This window comes from Ictidomys tridecemlineatus, chromosome 1 (assembly GCF_052094955.1).
Source record: "Ictidomys tridecemlineatus isolate mIctTri1 chromosome 1, mIctTri1.hap1, whole genome shotgun sequence".
Classification (NCBI taxonomy): Eukaryota; Metazoa; Chordata; class Mammalia; order Rodentia; family Sciuridae; genus Ictidomys; species Ictidomys tridecemlineatus.
In genome coordinates, this window is record NC_135477.1 from 247,728,007 (window position 1) to 247,748,623 (window position 20,617).

Here is a 20,617-nt window from a genome sequence, read left to right on the forward strand (position 1 = left end):
AAAAGTTTTTGTTTCTTTTTAGTTATGCATGACAGTAGAATTCATTTTGATAAAGCTATGCAAGCATGGAATAATCTTTTCTAATTAGGACCCTATTCTTGAGGATGCACACGATGGTGGAATTCAATATGTTATATTCATATATGTACATAGGAAAATTAATATGGATTTGTTCCAGTATCTGTCCTTTTCTATTCCCCCATCCCTTCCCTTCATTCCCCTTTGTCTAATCCAATGAACTTCTTTAATTCCCCTCCCCTGACTCCTTTGTTATGAGTTAGCATCCAAATATTAGAGAAAATGTTCAACCTTTGGTTTTTTGGTGTTGGCTTATTTGACTTAGCATGATAGTCTCCAGTTCCATCAATTTACTGGCAAATGCCATAATTTCATTCTTATTTGTGGATGAGTGATATTCCATTGCATATAAATACCAAATTTTCTTTATCCATTCACCTGTTTAAGGGCATCTAGTTTGGTTCCATAGCTTAGCAAATATGAATTGAGTTGTTATCAACATTAATGTAGCTATGCCACTGTCGTATGCTGATTTTAAATCCTTTGGATATATACTAAGAATTAGAATACCTGGATCAAATGGTGTTTCCACTTCTAGTTTTTTGAGGAATTACCATACTGCTTTCCAGAATAGTTGCACCAATTTGCAGTCTCACCAAAAATTTTTTTAGTGTACATTTTCCCCAACATCCTTGTCAACGTCTATTGTTATTTTGTTTTCTTGATAATGGCCATTCTGAATGGAGTGTGATGAAATATCAGTGTAGTTTTAATTTGCATTTCTCTAATTGCTATGTGTGTTGAACATTTTTTTCATATATTTGTTGACCATTTATATTTCTTCTTCTGTGAAGTGTCTGTTCCATTCCTTAGCCCATTTATTGATTTTTTTCTTTTTTCTTTTTTTTTGAGCTCTTTATAAATCCTAGAAATTAATATCCTAGCTGAGGTGCAGATGACAAAGATTTTCCTCCCATTCTGTAGGCCCTCTTTTTACATTCTTGATTGGTTTCTTTACTGTGAAGAAGCTTTTTAGTTTGATGAATTCCAGTTTATTGATTATTGACTTTATTCCTTGTGATTTAGGAGTCATTGAGAAAGTCATTTCCTAATCCAACATAGTGAAGAGTTGGCCCTACATTTTTTTTTGCAGTATTTGCAGGGTTTCTGGTGTAATTTCTAGGTCTTCGATCCACTTTTGAGCTTCATGCAAGGTGAGAGATAGGGGTTAAAATTTCATTCTGCCTCATATGGATTTCCAGTTTTTGCAGCACCATTTGTTGAGGAGGCTATTGTTTCTCCAATATATGTTTTTGGTACCTTTGTCTAGTATGAAGTAACTGTGTTTTTGTGGGTTTGTCTCTGTGCCTTGCATTCTGTTCCATTGATCTTCTTGTCTGTTTTGGTGTCAGTATCAGGCTGTTGTTGTTATTGTTCTGTAGCATAATTTGAGGTCTGGTATTGTGATGCCTTCTGCTTCACTTTTCTCCCTCAGGATTGTTTTGTCTATTATTGGCCTCTTATTTTTTTTCAGATGAATTTCATGACCACTTTTTCTATATCTATAAAGAATGTCATTGGAATTTTTAGGGGGATTGCATTGAATCTGTACAGTGCTTTCAGTATATGGTCGTTTTGACAGTATTGATTCTTTCTGCCTATCCAAGAACATGGGAGGTCTTTCCATCTTCTAAGGTCTTCCTAAATTTCTTTCTTTAGTGTTCTGTTGTTTTCATTGCAGAGGTCCTTTACTCCTTTTGATAGATTCCCCAATATTTTGGGGTTTTTTTTGAGGCTATTGTGAATGGGATAGTTTTCCTAATTTCTCTTTCAGTGGATTCATCACTGATGTATAGTAGTGCATTTGATATCTGGGTGTTGATTTTATATCCTGTTACTTTGCTAAATTCATTTATTAGTTCCAGAAGTTTTGAATGTAATATTTTTGTATTTTATAAATATAGGATCATGTTGTTGGCAAATAATGATAGTTGGAGTTCTTCTTTTCCTATTCACATTCCTTTAATTTCTTTTATCTGTCTTATTGCTCTGGCTAGAGTTTCAAGACTCTGTTGAATAGTGAAAGAGGGCATCCCTGTCTTGTTCCTATTTTTAGTGAGAATTCTTTCATTTTGTCTCTGGTTAGAATGATGTTGGACTTGGGTTATTTCTTCTATCCCTATTTTTTTCTAGTGTTTTAAACATGAATGGATGCTGTATTTTGTCACACGCTCTTTCTGCACCTATTGAGATAACACATGATTCTTTTCTTGAAGCCTATTCATGTGATGAATTCCATTAATTGATTGCTGTATAAACCAACCCTGTATCCGTGAGATGAAACCAGTTGATTTCCCTATCTTTTAAATGTGTTTTTGCATGGGATTTGCCAGGATTTTATTAGGAATTTTTGCATCTATGTTCATTAAGGATATTGGTCTGAAGTTTTCTTTCCTTGATGTGTCTTTGTCTGGTTTAATATGTTTTTAAAATTTTTTTTACCTATTCTTTCCTTTTTTATATAGTTTAATTAAAATGCCTTACACCATTTTTTTCAATTTTTATTATAAATGTTAACTCCTATTAATTGTACAAATCAATGGATTTCACTGTGACATTTACATACATACACATATGACATTTAATCATATCCCACTTCCCCACTACTCCCTCTTCCCTCCCCATCCTCTCCAGTCCTTGATAGTTCCTCTTCTACTTTCAGGTCATATTTTCTTTCTTTCTTTCTTTTCTTCTTCTTTTAATTTTCCACATATACCGAAAACATGCTACTTGTCTTTCTGTGTCTGGTTTATTTCATTTAGCATGATGACCTCCAGTTCCATCCATTTTCCTGCAAATGAAATGATTTCATTCTTTAGGACCGAACAACATTCTATCATAAATGTCTACTATATTTTAAAAAAATTCATTCACCTTTGATGAGCACCTAGGCTGAGTATGAAATGTTAATATTGTAAACAGTGCCACAATAAAGATAGGTATGCAGGTATCTCTTTAGTGTGCTGATTTCATTTTGGGGGGTGTATACCTGGAGTGGTATAGCTGAATTGTGTGGTAGTTCTAGTTTTAGTTTTTGTGAGAAACCTCTGTACCTTTTTTTCCCATAGTGGTTATATACTTTGTCTAAGGATTCCTTTTTCTCCATATTGTTTCCAGCATTTTTTTTTTCTTTCGATAATAGCCTTGCTGACTGCGGTGAGGTGGACTCTCAGTATAGTTTTGATTTGCATTTCCCTGATGGTTAAAGATGTTAAGCATTTCCCCCCATATTATTATTGTCTATTTGTACTTCTTTTGAGAAGTGTCTGTTCAAACTACTTTTAAACTGGATTAGAGTTCTTTTGATGTTTTTTGTCCTTTGTGTATTCTGCATATTAACTCTCTGTCAGATAAATAACAAACGAAGGTTCTCTCCTACTCTGTAGTCTGTTTCTTCACTTTGTTGATTGTTTCCTTTGTTGTGCAGAACCTTTTAAATTTGATGTAATTGTATTTGTCAATTCTTGCCTTTATTTCCTTAACTATTTCTTGAGTTCAAGTCAGGAAATTGTTTCCTGTGCTTGTATCTTAAGGTGTTTTTTCCTATGTTTTCCTCTAATGGCCTTGCAGTTTCAGATCTTATGTTAGTTTTTGGATCCATTTTCATTAATTTTTGTACAGGATGAGAAATGGGGATCTAGTTTCAACCTACTAAGGATGGATTTTCACTTTCCCCAACATCACTTGTTGAAGAGGGTATCTTTTTTCCAACACAAGGTTTGGACATCTTTGTCAAGAATCATATTGCTGTATATGTGAGAGTTTATTTCTGGATTGTCCATTTTATTCCATTGGCTGTGCCTATTTTTATGCCAATTCCATGCTGTTTTTGTTACTATGGTTCTGCAGTATATTTTGAAATCCAGGAATTGTGATGCTTTCAGCATTATTCTTTTTTTTTTTGCTAAGGATTGCTTTGGCTATTTGGGATCTGTTGTGGTTCCAAATAAACTTTAGATATTTTTTTTTAGTTTTGTGAATAATGTTATTGATATTTTAATGAGTGTTTCATTGAATCTGTAGATCACTTTGGTAGTATGGCCACTGTAGCAATGTTATTTCTTCTAATCCATAAAATGGGAGATTCTTTCCATCTTCTAAGGCCTCTTTGATTTCTTTCTTCAGTGTTTTACCATTTCCACTGTAGAAATTTTTCACTTCTTTGGTTAGGTTTACTCCTAGGTACGTACTTTATGTTTTTGAGGCATTCTGAATGATGTTAACTTCCTGATTTCTTTCTCAGAGTTTTCATTGTGAAACAGCATTCTTTTTTTGTTTTTTAATCTTTCACTTCTATTTATTTTTTGATTTTCTCTGCTTCCCTTAAGTTGTTTAGCTTCTTTTTTTAATTTATTTTTTAAAATTTTAATTTGTTATATATACAATTCCTAACTAACTATATAGTTCTATAGTCTACTTTTTCTATATGATGATTTTATTTTTTTGTTTTGGCTGAATTTTATTGCAAAGCAGACCAGCTCAAAACAATGACCATTTATTCTATTCAAGAAAGTATCAAGCTGGGCATGGTGGTGCATGACTGTAATTCCAGCAATTGGAAGGCTGAGGCAAGACGATTGCAAGTTTAGAGCCATCCTCAGCAACAATGAGACCCTAAGTAACTTAATGAGATCCCATCTATAAATCAATCAATAAATGAATGAATGAATGAATAAATAAATAAATAAATAAATAAAAAATGAGCTGGGTATGTGGCTCAGTGGTTAAGTTCCCCTGGGTTCAATCCTGTATACAAAAGATTGCATCAGGTAGGTGATGGCTCTTCTACCAAGCATTTCTATGCAACAGGTACTTTTCAAGACTTTTCTTGATTGAGCACTCTAATGATGGGCTCTGTAGAACTTTATTCTTCTTAAAAATTTTTTCTTTCTTTGTTTCTAAGATTTCAACTGACTTTGTTCTCCTACTCCTCCAGTACAATCGTCAAATTCCTGTCCTTCCTTTGCTTTCCCCTAGAAGTCTATTTTTTGGCACTTTCCACTCTCCATACTTTCCTTGTATAGCTCTATCTGAAACAATGACACTAATATCTATGCAACGAGTTTTTGTTTTTCCTTTTTAATTCCAACCTGAATATCCCCTAACTTACTAATATCTCCACTTCAATGAACCAGAGACATTCAAGTTGGAATGTCTACATTAATCCATGTTGTACTGTCCCAGATTTGTTCTTCCTCCCATTTCCCTTATCTAAATTCATGGCACCAAGACCACTGAACCCAGGAATCTAGGAAACACACTAGGTGTCTTCTTCAGAGTCTGACTTCATTCATCAATATCACCGACACTACATTAACTGATCCTTTTACCATGTATGACCTTGCCTTAATTCATCCCTATTCTGAATCCGTCTTTAACACTGACATTACAATGATTTTTACCCCTAATATTCTAATCCTTGATTTAAAAAACTTAAATGTTTCTCATTTCTTGAAAAAAAAGTCCCCATTCCTGTGTAACATGTCAGTCTTTTCACAGTGTGGCTGGACCACCTTTCTGGTTTCATTTCTTTCTGCCTTGGATCTCCTGTCTTCCCTCCAGCTCCCTTTCTGTCCTCACCGAAGTAGGCATCTTTCCCCATCTGCAGCCTTTACTTTGAAGGGTTCCATTCCCTCTTGGGGGAATGTACCTTCCCTGTGGTGGTTAACCTTGTGGGCTACAAGGCTCAGTTCCAATGCTATGCTTCACCAGGGGAGACAAGTGTCTTCCCCCTGTGTTTCCTTATCACTTTGTGTACCCTCTTCTTCATTTTCCTGGTTCTTCCTATGGGAAGCAAAGGGAATGGCCATCAAATGGACCCACTGAATCCTGTTTTGCAGATGCCTTCAAGAAAAGGTTTCTACAGAATATTTGAAAAGTTTCATGTCTGCTACTGACTTAACCAATGCAGGTTGTCCAAAAAAAGTAAATGCTCTTATAACTTAAAGCATAGAAAAGAAACTGAACTCAGAATGTAGCTCAGTATCAAACTTTTTAATAATATAACAATATAGGGACCTAAATTCAATATAATTTATTATTATTATTTTTTAATATTTATTTTTCAGTTCTTGGTGGACACAACATCTTTGTTGGTATGTGGTGCTGAGGATCGAACCCGGGCCGCACGCATGCCAGGCGAGCTCGCTACCGCTTGAGCCACATTCCCAGCCCTAAAGACAAGATTTTTTTTTAATTTATTTTTTTTTAGTTGTAGTTGGACATAATACCTTTATTTTTTATTTATAATGCGGTGCTGAGGATCGAACTCAGGGCCTTGCACATGAGAGGTGAGTGTTCTACCACTGAGCCACAATCGCAGCCCCCTCAATATAATTTAGCTTACTTAAAAATTCTAACAATTTAGCAAGATAAAAGATGGGATTATATATGTGAGTGCACTTTGTAATCTATTCTCTATAGGGTATTCTGGTATTTTGACACAGCCTGATACATTGTTTAGTGCTGAGGGCCATTCATCCCGAGGATAGTCCACGTTTTGCATTTACTATCCCTGCATTAAATCATGAAGGTCCTGATGAGAGATATGAATGGAAAGTACTCCCTCAAGGAATGGCTAACAGTCCAACTATGTGTCAAATATATGTTAATAAAGCAATCCAGCCACTTAGAAATCAAAATCCTGAACTAAAAATATTTCACTATATGGATGATGTATTATTGGCACATAAAGATAAAAACACATTGCTGGAATGTTATGCCACACTTACAAACTTATTAAAAAATTATAATCTAGAGATAGGAATAGACAAAGTACAATTAAATTTTCCAATTAATTATTTAGGAGTTCTATTATCCTCAACCATGGTCCGTCCACCTAAAATTCAAATACGAGTAGATCAACTCAAATTACTTAATGACTTTCAAAAGTTGTTGGGAGATATAAATTGGATAAGGCCTTATCTAGGCATACCAACAGGAGAGTTGGGACCTTTATTTGATATTCTAAAAGGTCCATCAGATCCAAATTCACCCCGAATGTTAACTCCTAAAGCTAGAAAGGCATTAAAAATTATTGAGACATATATGGAAAATATGCATTTAGATAGAATTGATATAAGTTTGCCTTTACTATTTATTGTACTACCAACAAGAAATATTCCTACAGGAGTATTTTGGCAGGAAGGTCCATTATTGTGGATACATTTATCTTATTCTCCTAACACTATTCTTACTAGGTATCCTGAGGCTGTAGGGCAATTAATACTCAAAGGTATAAGAGCAGCAAAGGCAGTGTTTGGAATTTCTCCCAATAAAATTATTACTCCATATACTATGGAGCAAATTGATGAGTTAGCTAATGAATTAAATACTTGGGCAATAATCATGTGTAAATCGAATGTTTCATTTGATAATCATTTACCATCTAATCCTTTGTTGTCTTTTTGGTCTAAGCATCCTGTAGTTTTTCCTAAAATGACAAGAAAAACACCTATCGTGAATGCTCCAAATATATTCACTGATGGGTCTAATAATGGTACAGCTGCAGTAGTTACCCCTGATCAAACTTTTACATTTTTAGTTCCCAAACAATCAGCTCAAAAGGTAGAGCTTAATGCAGTTCTACAAGCTTTTGTGATGTTCAAAGATTCTGTATTTAATTTATTTTCTGATAGTCAGTATGTAGTTAATGCTATAATATCCCTTGAAGATGCTGGTAGGATTTCCCCTTCCTCTACTGTTTTCTCTTTGTTTTCCACTATACAAAGTCTAATCTGGGATAGAAAAGATCCATTCTTTATAGGACATATCAGGGCACATACAGGATTGCCTGGAGCCCTTAGTTTGGGCAATGATTTAGCAGATAAAACTACACATGATATACATATTTTTTCTACTGTAGAAGAAGCTACAAATTTTCATAAAAGGTTTCATGTTAATGCTAATACTTTACAAAAGCGTTTTAAAATAACTAAGGAACAAGCCAGGCATATAATAAAACAATGTCAAAATTGTGTGACCTTTTTACCACAAGTTAATCTTGGAGTCAATCCTAGAGGACTGATACCTAACCATATTTGGCAGATGGACGTCACACACTTGCCAGAATTTGGAAAATTAAAATATTTACATGTTACAGTTGATACTTCTTCCGGATTTTTTATGGGCTCCCTTCATGCCGGAGAAAAAACTAAAGATGTTATAGCTCATTGCTTACAAAATTTTGCCACTGTGGGTGTTCCTAAACAGTTAAAAACTGATAATGGTCCTGGTTACACTTCTAAATCTTTTAAACAATTTTGCTCATCATTTGGTATTACTCATATAACAGGAATCCCATACAATCCACAGGGACAAGGCATAGTTGAAAGAGCTCATCAAACTATTAAAACGTACCTATTAAAGCAAAAAGAGGGAATTGGAAAGGGGTATATATCCCCCAAAGATAAACTTAAAATAACTCTTTTTACTCTAAACTTTCTAAATTTGGATTCATCAGGACTTAGTGCTGCGGAAAGACATATGTATCCGAAAAATGTACATAAGCCTAAGGTACTTTGGAAAGATATTCTAACAGGACAATGGAAAGGTCCCGACCCAGTTATTGTCTGGAGTCAGGGTTCCGTTTGTGTGTTCCCACAGGGAGAACAGCAGCCAATTTGGATTCCAGAGAGGTTAACCAAAACAATTTCTACAGAAAAAGAAGATGATTTGACTGAAATCCATAACAGCTGAAATCCAGAGCTCCAGCTTGGCTATTCTTACATCTGCGACAGTGATTTACCACGGTGCTTTTTTCAATATCTATTTTATTATTGCATTTTTCCCACATCATAAAGCTCTATTTTATTTTTGAGCTCATACAAACCTAGGTTAATGTTTTTCTGATCAGTTTTGTTTTTTGACTGTGTTTTATTTTTTGACTGTGGAGTTTTTAAACATTGCAATGGAGATTTTACCTAGGTAAAGCTACAAGGCCGTTATTATTATCTTATGTGTTGTATGTTATGTCTGCACTGTTTTGTGTTGCATGTCAGTATGTGTGTATGTCCATATTTTTATATGAGGAGCGCTCATGAAAAAATGGATCCAAATTTTTTTTTATTCACGTGATTTAAGTGGTTTAATCTAATTAGGTAAACAGCTGTTAATGATTGTTTTCAAAGGTGGTTAATAGATCTGTTTGCTTACTATTGTTTTTAAAGGTGATTAACAGATCTGTTTGTTTACTTTCACTTTTCCTTTTCATTATATTTAATAATTCTGTTCAGGATAATGTCTCTTTAACATCATTGCCAGAATTCCCATCTCCATCCCAGTGCCGGTGAAGACTAAGAAAACCAAACTACAGCTTCTATGATAGCTACCACAGTAAACTGTATAAACTGATGCATCAATGAATATAACTCAACAAGTAATGCTCAATCAAGGATTTGATTTACTTTGTGAGGAAATGGACATATTGATAGACTCTTCCACTTTGAACTGCCTGCAGAACCTGACTGGACTATATATCAGTTGCATGCATTTTGAACTATCTTCTGGTGCAGCGAATTGTGGTACTGCTGGCATATTTTTGCTGATGGTGTCACCAGTGATGCAATTTCCTTGCCAGCGCACCCCATGTTAATTGTGGTAATGCTGGCATCTTTGCTGATGGTGTCACCAGTGACGCAATTTTTCCAAAGGAGCCGTCAATTGGCTTGGTGTCGTGGCATTTCTGTATCTTCCTCCCTTCTACTAGTGATGGTCTAAAATTTGGGGGCCAACAGAGGTGAGGCAAGAACCTCACCCCCCCACTGGCACCAAGGTTAAATTTGGGGGCCAACAGAGGTGAGGCAAGAACCTCATCCCCCCACTGGTGCTTAGGCCTATCCACAAGCATGGCTGAATGCTGGACCGGTAGTCAGTGACGGGTTGATCTGATTGCAGTGGATTCAACCTAAGACAGGAAATTGACGTGTAAAGGTCAGTTCTCCCATGACGGGTAAGAACCACATGTTGAATTGGACAACCTACCAGGCACGGTCCTAAGCCACATTGCTTGTTGTTTAATTAATCAGAAGGGGGGAGATGCTGAGGGCCATTACCAAGTAGGAATGACGCATCGAAATTTCCTTGCCAAGGTACCCCATGCTGCTTAGAGGACATTCGATGGGACATTGCATGCATGCTTTAATAAGGTGACCTTGCTCAAGGACCAAGGCGGATCCGGGTTTAGAGCTGATCAGGTTTGAGGAAGTAACAGGCTCCTTGAGTTTAAGGCGTTGCCAGTTTAAGATAATGGGTTTTAGGGAAGTTGGCGGTTGAAGATTATTGCTGGGATTAGGGTGTTCCTGCTGCTTGTTCCCGTTGAGTTCTCGTGAGATTAAAATGGGATTTGGAGAGAGCCTCGTGGAGTAGGTGAATTGTGCGGGAGACGGGAGAACGCGTTTGCCCCTGGACCTGTGTGGAGGCGGTGTGAGAGCGGGAATAAAGAATTGCTGTTTGAACCTACAAAGCTGTGAGTGCCTCGTGATTCTGGTGCCAAGCCGAGACATTGGCCATTGGCAGTTTAGATATTATTTTATTTAATCATGATGTTCATAGACACTGGATATTTCTGTAGCCTGTTGTTTTCCCAGTTAGTAACTCAGCTCAAATGTGGGTTATGCGTGAGACAGCTCACATTCTCTCTATTTTCCTCATTTCTTCTCTTTATACTTTGAAATATCAGTTTCACAAGAGCATTTGTTTGGGTCTGTTTAATCCTTGCTATATCCTCACTGGAATATTAACTGGCATGCCATGGGGGTTCAATAAATACTAGATGAAAGAATGACTAAATGGTGATTTGAAACAGATGGAAACAATGAAAGATCTGATAAACCTAAAAAAAAATCCCAATAGTGCAATACTGTCCAAAAAAAACAAACAAACAACAACAACAAAAAACAAACCAGAGCTCAATTCCCATGTTACAAAGAAAGAGGAGTCTCAAAAAGTTCTATGCTTGATAATGATTCAACTACACTATGATGTTAAAAAAAATATCTTAATAGGTTAAAGTTTAGAAAAGAAACAGAACTAGAGAAGGTAGCCAAGTATTTGACCTTTTCTATTTTATCACAGAGCAACCTAAATAGGATACAACTTAAACCTAGATTGAAATCAACCCAGAGGGAAATCCATCTTGGCGCCCTCAGAGGCTCCACTCACTTGTGCATGGGAGGCCGTGGGGGCCCATTTTTCCATTATGTACCGGAAAAGCATGAAGATTTTGTCAGACAGTCGGTTGGCATCCAATCTGGGATAGGGGAAGTCTTTCCAGTGGTTGACATACTTGTAAATGGCCTTGCTGAACTTCTCAAGGGCTGCATTAAAAAAAAAATCCACATAGAATAGGCATAGTCAGTGCATTTTCAACTTGTATTTTCCATTTTAGTTTATCAGGACATAACCCCATCATAAGTCAAAGAACTTCTGTATTCCAAATGGGGATTTATAATACAAGTCCAGAATTCAAGACAACAGATAGAAAAAAAAAAAAAAAAGGGAATCCACTTCAACTCAAGGGACCGTTTTGTAGCCAACTTAAGAATGTATAAGTGCAAATTAAATCGAATAAAAATATGACCACAGAGAAAAATTAAAGAAAGGGAAGAGCTATGATGATTAACAAACCTATTATAGTTTGTATACAATCTTACAACTGCACAAAATAAACATATAAAAAGTGTTCAGTCAAGTTAGTGAAATACAAATTGAAACGGTATGAGACATGACAACACACCATACAGAATTGATATTATTTAATATAGTCAATGCCAAAGATTGATTGGTCTGAGATGTAGCTGGTATTCTTACTTACTGATGGTGAGAGTTGAATTGGTATAAACACTTTGAAAAACTCTTTGGCACTATATATCAAAGGTGAATATGCATTCTAGATGACTCATCAATTCTAGTCTGCAGATAAAGTCATTTAATATGTATATAAAATAAAAAATACATATATATATATATATCCATAAATATACAGGGCACTATAAGAGCGTATGGTCGAAATTTCTGCCAAGAGCTGGTGAGCGCTCATGATCATTATAGAGGAAATGTGATTGAAGAAGGATGCTAGGAGAAGAGGAGGCTGTACAGAACAGTATACAAATGAGTCTGGGTGGTCATGAAGACTCAGGTTGAATGCCACTTGTACATGTCACTGAGTATGTCACTGCCTTAGGAAAACTGATTAATTTTCATGATCTTAAAGTTCTCATCTGCACAATGGGATGATGGTACCATTGATGATGTTGCAGAATTGTCGTGAGGGACTGAGTGAGAGAACCGGCTGCAGACGGGCCTTCCACAATGGGAGGCACTCAATAAATGGCACCCATTAGTATTAGAAAAGACAATAGAGTAGAAGGGAAAATAAGACTTGTGTTCAATTGGTAAAGACTGGTTGTAGTTCATCTTAAGCAAAAAGGAAATCACAGATATACCCACCGATACAGAAAGTTTGCTTCATACTTTCATCCTCGGCCAGCCTGAGCATAGTCTGCATGGTGAGCAAGGTCATCATCATGAAGGGAATACTTTGGGACACTGCAGTGAAGGAGGTGAGAGAAGAAAGTCATGACTCATTTTCTCACCTGGGGGCTCTGTGACTTCTTGCATCAGCAACAAGCATGTCAAAGCTGCAAGGAGGAGGCAGGTGAGGTTCAGGAGGGAGATATTCTCCTTCATCCCCTCCTTCCCTATGTGAATGCCAGGCTTAGTTAGTACCCCAAAAGAAGGTACTGCATATACAACTACATGTACCTGTTGTCCAGTGGCTATTGTTTATTTGGATAATTGTTTTATTAATATCAATGTCTCCCGCCCAACCTTCCCTGTATTCCCAAGGCCCAGCAAATTTAATGGGTTGCTCAATAATATCTGTTAAACTAAGTAGTGTAGAGACTAATGGTAGGAATCTTTACAAGTGTTCATCAGTTTGCAGATATGCCTTTTGGCAAATATACTTCTGCAAAAGCAAAGCCAAGTGAAGGGAAAGTTGAGGATGGGAGTCAGATCAAATTCACTGCATTCTGGACTAATGGCTGGTGGGCAGGTTCACAAACATTCATAAATAGCCACACTTATGTCCCTGTCAATTCTCTATAGTAGGCAGAGATGCTCTCCTTTCTGCCATTTTCTGAAACCACTGGGTTTTAGACAATTGTTCAGAGGTGGTTGTTTCCTAGTTAAAGTGTATCAAATATTCTCTTTATACCATATCTGGTTGCCAGTTCAGCCAGGGAGAGCACAACGAATTCGTCTGGGAGCTCCAGAATCCTGAAGTTACTCTGGACTTCATACATCACAGAGTTGAAATCATGTGCAGCTAGAGACACCAAAACCTCACCAGCTAGCATTCTGATTTCTCTGGGATTCTGAGAAGGAAAAGAAAAATAATAACAGCTAGAGGAAGATCAAAGTCTGCAGAGAAAAATAGCCTACATCATATTGTGATTTTCCCTAGATCTGGTATAGAGGGAGAACAGGCTATTAATTACAAATCTATCGTAAAAGACTCTCCGATAGATGTTACTTGCTGGGAAAGAAGATGTCACTTTAATGTATTTTTTTTTTAAAAAAAATGGTTTTAATAGGGTTCTTGTAAACCTGGGGTCAGTAGATGTTTTCTTGCTAATTGATCATGTACTGTGAACATAGGATTTATGTTTTGTACTTAAATAATAAGAATTATTGTGTTCAAAAGATCAAAAGTAATGGTGAAAGGAATGGGCTAGGAGTTGAGAGGGTTGGTTTCATTATCTTCTGACCTACTTGTCTTTGATATTGGAAACATTCTGCTTTTGTTGATGGTGAACTAGGTAAATTTGATCAACCCTCCGGCTGAGGAAAATAAAAAGATCAAGACAAGATACTAGAAAATGTTCTCATAAAAGCATCAAGGAGCTCACGATGTGGAGTATAATGAATTAATGGGTTGAAATCAAGAAAAGATCATACAGTCCCAGACAAGGAGGCACATAAAGAGATAAAAAATCATAAGGGGACCAAGAAAACTGATTTCTGGTTACTTGTTCAGTCAACAGATAGTTGTGTTACTTTAAAAAAAAAAACATGTCAGCATAAAATTCCCTATCTAAATGGAGTCTGGATGATGTTATCTCTAAAGTCTTTCTCAGATTTCCCTCTGTTTCCTCAACTGTGAAAGGATGAATAATGGGCATGGGAACTGTATTCAAGTATCCATGTAAAAGAAGGAAAAGTCATTTGTGGTTCGAGCAGAGATGTAGAAAAAGATTCTGCCATCCACACAGATGCTCTTGGGTGACTTGAAGACCCTGTTGCTAGCCCTGTGCTGATTTCACCAATAAGAACCAAACTTACACGGTCATCTCTCATGTCCTTAGAAGTGTAATAAATCAACCGTTGGACAATTGCATCATCCAAGATGTCAGAATTCTGAATAATAGACGTGAGATGACTGTAAATGTCTTCCTGTGAATATATAAGGAGTTTTTGGATTGTAAAAATAAAGGAATTGGATGAAGTTCAAGTAAGTAACACAATTAAAGTAGGCAATATATTTTTACTACACAGTGGATTTTAAATATCTTAATTTGGGCTTCCCAAACATGACATGAATCTTTAGGGGTCAAAAGTTTTCATGTAGAACAAAACTAATTCTAAAATTGATTTGAACTTGTTACATCCCTATGGCAAGATCTAACTGAAGGCAGGGACAGGTTGCTTGATATATTAGAGTCTTTTGAAAGTCATTGTTGTGGAGGTCCCAGGGTGATGGAAATGCCTGACACACTAATTACTGCTCTTAATTACAGGGAGTGTATAAGGAAGCACACTGTATTTCCCAAAGAGGCTTTTATGCCGTGAAACTGGATCAAAAGGGAGAGTTACTTTAGGTAGAGGGGAGTGAAGGGAGGGGAGGGGAGATGGGGAGAGGAAGGATAGTAGAATGAAACAGACTTTATTACCTTATTTACACATATGACTGCATGACCGATGTGATTCTATAACATGTACAATCAAAAAAATGAGAAATTATACCCCTTTATTTATGATATATCAAAGTGCATAAATGCATTCTACTATTATATATAACTAATTAAAGCAAATAAAAAAATGTATAAAGTGAAAAAAAAGGGAAGGTTATAAGTTCTTGTTTTATTCATGCCTTTGCTAAGAGAAGGGTGAATCCTTTTTGGACGAAGCTGTAGCCTCAGAAATTACATGGCTTGACCAGATGCTTGTGTGTGAGTGCCTCTAAATCTCTCAGGTGGCTACATGAAGGAGAGGCTGGTGTGCTCACATCTCCAACAGTATCAATTGCACACCTCCAGCTGCTGCACCCGTATCTGAGGTGTGAAACAGGTCCCTTTGCACTATTTTTAAGAGCTGAGCCTTAGAAGACTAAGAATACGCTCTGCTTTGGCTTTGCTTTCTTCCTTTAAGTACTTTCAGAGACTGTCTCATCATTTGCTCCATAAATGTGTTCTGCTTTCTGCAGGCCTGTTCTCTTGGAAAGGTCTCCACTGGGGGGGGGCCCTCACTGTGTTCCTGGAACTGGGCCAGTTCCTTTATCTGGAGCATCTCTTTGGACTGTTCACAGTGAGCCTCTGTGTTAGATACCACTAATATACCTTTTTATGAATAAGAAAATTGAGTGACAGAAAGCGTAAGTGTGGTTAGTATTAGGTGGTATCGCTGACCTTGGAACCTGACTCTTAGCTGGCACTGTGACCTATTTGTCATGCTGGCTGTATCAATTCCTTAACTTGACACAATATAAAAATAAATTGTAAGCATTTGTTATTCTCTGATGCCTTCTCTGGAATTTCTTCCTCAGTACTTAAGGGGTTCAGAGACCATTTCCCATATGCTCCCAAATATTTGAGAAATAGTGCTTTATGGGAAAATTAATTCCTACTAAGAGATTAATATAATGATTTTCAACCATACCTACATGCTAGCATAAGCTCTGTGAGCTTTAAATGTCTAGGATCTTCACAGATTGGTCAAATCAGAATCCCTGTGATGAGGTTTGGCAATCCGTATTTTCCTAAAATTTTCTAAGGGATTCTAGTACACCGTCAGGGGTTAGAACTGCTGAATTAAGAGATAAAGGTATAGGTGTTGCCTTTTCCAGGAAGCAATACTGACTAGTTATTAGAAGCATTTTGATGGAGTGAGATGGGCTTGTGTTTTGTTCTTCTCTGGGAAAGTCAGGTAACTTCTCTTATTTTTCTTAGTTGTCAAATGGAAATAGCAATATTTATGAAGTTGTGTGAGAAGTAATTATTATATAATGCACCATTGTGTTGAAAACATCTAGCCCTTCACTTCCTATGTAAGTGTCCATTGAAGGGTAGTATTGTTATTTTGGTTGTTGAAGTCTGAATAGCCTTCAATTCTCAGGAAAATTTTCCAGTTGTGAAATTTCATTAGAGATGAGTATGGGAGCTCTTTGTGGATTTTCCTAGGAACCCTAAAATTATGAAGGAGGAGTCTTTAACCCACACGATTGCAAATTTGACATCCACCACATTCCACACCTACCTATATAAGGTTATGAACAAGGGCATCATTTGCTAGTTTCTAGAAGTGGATATATTCGTGAAATGCTAAATGATTGCTAAATGCCCTGGTTCTTAAAATGCCAACTATAATTGTTTCAGTGTTATAATGACTTCCGTTATTACAACTGCATTTTTGAAAAATCTAACACCACATCAGAAGCCAGAAAAAAAATAAGGCAGTTGAGGCAAAAAAGAATATATATGAAATGTTGCAACAATGGTACTAAAAATGGTGAAAGATTTTATTCCCTATTTGTCCTACCTTACTAATATTATCCTCCTTGTTCAGCATCCCAAGAGTGAGATTAATATCACCAAAAATCTCTAAAATGCACAGAAAAAAAGAATTAAAATATGTATCGAAATGCTCTCTGTTAGTTACTTTGCAGTAGCCACAGAAAATTATTTTGTTCTGTCTCCACCCATCCTTTCTCTCTTCCTTGACAGGAATTATATCTTATTCATATTTCACATTCCCGATACATTTGAAATTATCAGATGCTCAGTAATAGTTTTGAAACCTGAATTCAATGGAGAGGGGGACATAAAAAAAATGACAGATTCCTATTTATCCCTGTAGTCAAGTGGCCATCATCCTACACACGTTCTCTAGCCAAGCTCAGCTGTAAGATTCAATGAGCCGAATCCACTTCTCATGACTTGAGCTCTTCATTTTGCACTCTTTCTCCTTCAACACCTCTCCTGTCCATCTCCCCCTACCCCCTATACTCTCAATATCTCTCTACTCTCTTGTGCCTGCCAGATTCTTTTTTTGTGTGCCATGTTGCCGAGACCTTGATTTCTCTGATAAAGACCTAAGTGTTTTGATTTGCACTTTGCAGGAATATATGTGTGTGTGTGTGTGTGTGTGTGTATATATATATATATATATACATATATATATATATACATATATATATATCACTCTAGAAAAGTATAATAAAAATTTGGAATCAAAAGAATTGAGCAATTTCAGGCCACATGGCAGGTTTGGTAGGAGGAATGATTTTGGGGATGGAGATTTCTTTTGAATCTCCAAATCAAAAAACACAGCCTATTAATACAGCATTTTTGGCAAAGCAGAAAGACAGCCATACTTGTAAATTGGAGGAAAACAATTCTACGGGATTCTTCTAACATTTAAAATTAAACAAGAGATTGCCTTTCTTTGATATGTAGCCACTCTTCTCAAGTGGGCTATTTTTTTTTTTTTTTGTGGTGCTGGAGATTGAACCCAGGGGAAGCATTCTACCAACTGAGCTATGTTCTCAGCGCATAGAAAGTTTTACAACAGGTAAAACAGTTATGTCTCAGGTTTCCAGTCTATCATTGGTCCTTCACAATCAGCATTTAAAAAAATTTTTATATAAAGGGAGAGTAGCGGGAAATAATCTTACTTTGGCAAAACACTTCATAAAATCCCATAATGACACACCCTCTGCTAGACCCAACATGTGCACAAGACACACAGTACACAGCAGAGCCCCAACTCTCTGGGACCTGATGGTGCTTACCTGAGGATTCCTCCATGCCGTGACTTATGTCTTGGCTATTTTAGGGTTTCTAAGAGACAGCACCTAAGTATCAGAAATAGTAAGGCTGAAAAATCAAAGAAGCAGGTCAGCAAGTTTCTCATCTAAGGTTCACATAAGGTTCCCTAAATGAAAGTCCCTTCTCCACTTGGTTGGCACAGTGATCTGGGAGCTTCCAGCGATGGGTTTGCTGTTGAGGAGGCTGATGCTGTACTCTACCACTATGACATTGTCTTGCTTTTGAGCTCCTGCTGACCAACAAAATGGCTGCATCTCACCGAATATTGTCCCTTTGGTGGAGACCAGAGTATTTGAGAAGGAAGAAATTAGAGACTAGGATTCAAACCATTGTTATAGACCAGAGGAGTTCCTCTCCCCAAACTTGGGTCCATTGAGCACAAATTTGGGAATGGTTTTCAGTAGTCACTTTACTGGCCTGATGTTGGTAAAGCCTTGAGATGAGGCTGCTGATTATTCTATTTGGTGAAAGTCAGTCACACAAACTGGGCATGCCCAATGGACCGGAATGCCTGTCAGGGGCAGTTGAATGGAATGTCCAACTGACACCGTGGCAAAGCCAAGCCTTCTTTATTTCCCTTTCCAATGCTTTTTCCTGTCTTGATCGGGCTTTTTCTCTGACTCCATTATCTCTGTTTGGCTTCAATTCATTTTTAATTCAGACCTTTTGGCTATCAGACTTTGAACTTGACTAGCATTGACTTAAATCTGGTCCTAATGCCCCTTAACTCTAAATCTATAGGATCACAATCTCTGGTAAATGTGCAGTCTGTGTGTTAATATGGCATATGAGAGAGAGAGAATGGGAAAGAGGTACTAACAATCCACAGGGCCGTTGCAAAAGGGGTGAGGAGAGGGCTCATGATAATTCTTAGCGGCTTCTTCTCTATCTTCCCTTCATTAACGCACCTTACTCCAGATTCAAAGGTCAAGTTTTGGCTCACAACTCAATCACAACTCATAGGCAGATAGTTAGGTCTTCACCAGGCCAGTGATTGAAAACTTTCTCTGCTTCGAAAGTATCACTTTTCTCAAACTGTGGTCCACAAGTGCCTTGTCATAGGATTTACCTGGTGTCCTTACTTAAAATGTCGATTTTCAGGCCCCACCTCAGACCTGGTAAGTTAGAATGAAGGGGTCAGGGTTCTGTATTTTTAATGAGTACCCTTGGTGATTCTAAGGGTCACTGAAGTCTGAGAAGCACTGGCCAAGCTCCTGGCCCAGTCATCCATGAATGGATGAGTGAAAACTTAACAGTTAACTGAGAGTGTTCTTGGTGGTTGACAAGAATAGCAGCTGCTTCTCCTGACTCATTCAGAATCGAAGAAGGGGCTGAAAACTGGTGAGTCAGAGAGGTAGTGGGGTGATTAGTGGCAGCCTTATGCCTCATAAGGAAAGATAACATTAGAAATGATGTGCTTTTAAAATCATAAAGAACAATATGTAACAAAGTTGAGAAATTAGCTAGGTCATTGTTATAAACATTTTCTTCTTTTTTATTTTCTGTGAATTCAAAATATGATTTTCTGCATCCCTTACATGAAGGTTTTCTTGATTTCTTAAAAATTGGTAAAGTCAGGGGATGATTGATTTATATTAACTTTGTAATGTTTTCATCAGGACAATAAAAACACATCCTTTCACTAAAGATAAAGCAAATTCAGATAGATTAAAACAACAACAACCTCCACCAAATCCTCAAAACAGCTCATTTGCTTTCATTTTATTTCATTTTAGGAGGTCTGTTTGTTGTGTCTTTCCATCATTCCCTCTTCTCTTTACACCCCGCTTACACAATGCAGGTTTGATTTCTTCAAGCCTGTGGGAGCTTGCTAAGCAGTGATTCTCAAATCTAATTGGATGGAATATGTTAACTAATTCAGTATTGTTTCCAGATATTTTATTTTGAAGAAGACCAAATTCAGCCTGCTGAGGAACCTCAGTGTCTCCTCAGACATGTGATAACTCTTTCCTTTCGGTGCAATTTGTCAAATGTTTCCACTTAATCCAAGGAGCACTAGGTTCCCAAATGAAGTGTTAGCAGACAAGAAGGTGAAACAACAACAACAACAAAAAGCAGTTGAGGTAAAATATAAAGCTCGGAGAGAATATATGCATATAAACATGGAAATCATAGAAATTTATATTTTGTGGTTTTAATGTAAAAGCTTTTAATTGTAGAACACAATTAATTTAAACTTTTGACATCAATTCTTTTATTCTTCAAATGAGGTGTTAGATATTATAAAACAATTTAAAAAGTCAAATTATCTGGCGCTTTACTTTTCGTCAGTTTCAAGAGGTTAAACACAATCACTTGTGTTTTGGCATATTAAAGGACAAGGAATATTACACAACAGTTTTACATAGAGACAAATATACCTCAATTTCCCTGTGTTTCTTTTATTTTTTATCCTTTCCTACCTCTTCTCTTTC

At 36.8% G+C, this 20,617-nt stretch overlaps 1 protein-coding gene across 1 annotated transcript in view; it reads right to left on the reverse strand.

Annotated features, from left to right (window-relative positions):
• The window catches only part of Mroh2b (maestro heat like repeat family member 2B), a 71,771-nt gene extending 53,610 nt beyond the window's left edge, over positions 1–18,161 (reverse strand). Inside the window, exons 1-6 of the mRNA XM_005325667.4 lie at positions 18,146–18,161; positions 16,894–16,955; positions 14,422–14,532; positions 13,295–13,454; positions 12,526–12,624; positions 11,239–11,393 (exon numbers count right to left, since the gene is read on the reverse strand). Coding sequence (XP_005325724.2) covers positions 11,239–11,393; positions 12,526–12,624; positions 13,295–13,454; positions 14,422–14,532; positions 16,894–16,955; positions 18,146–18,161 — 603 coding nt within the window. The remainder of the gene's footprint in view (positions 1–11,238; positions 11,394–12,525; positions 12,625–13,294; positions 13,455–14,421; positions 14,533–16,893; positions 16,956–18,145) is intronic.
• Positions 18,162–20,617: the final 2,456 nt, after the last annotated feature.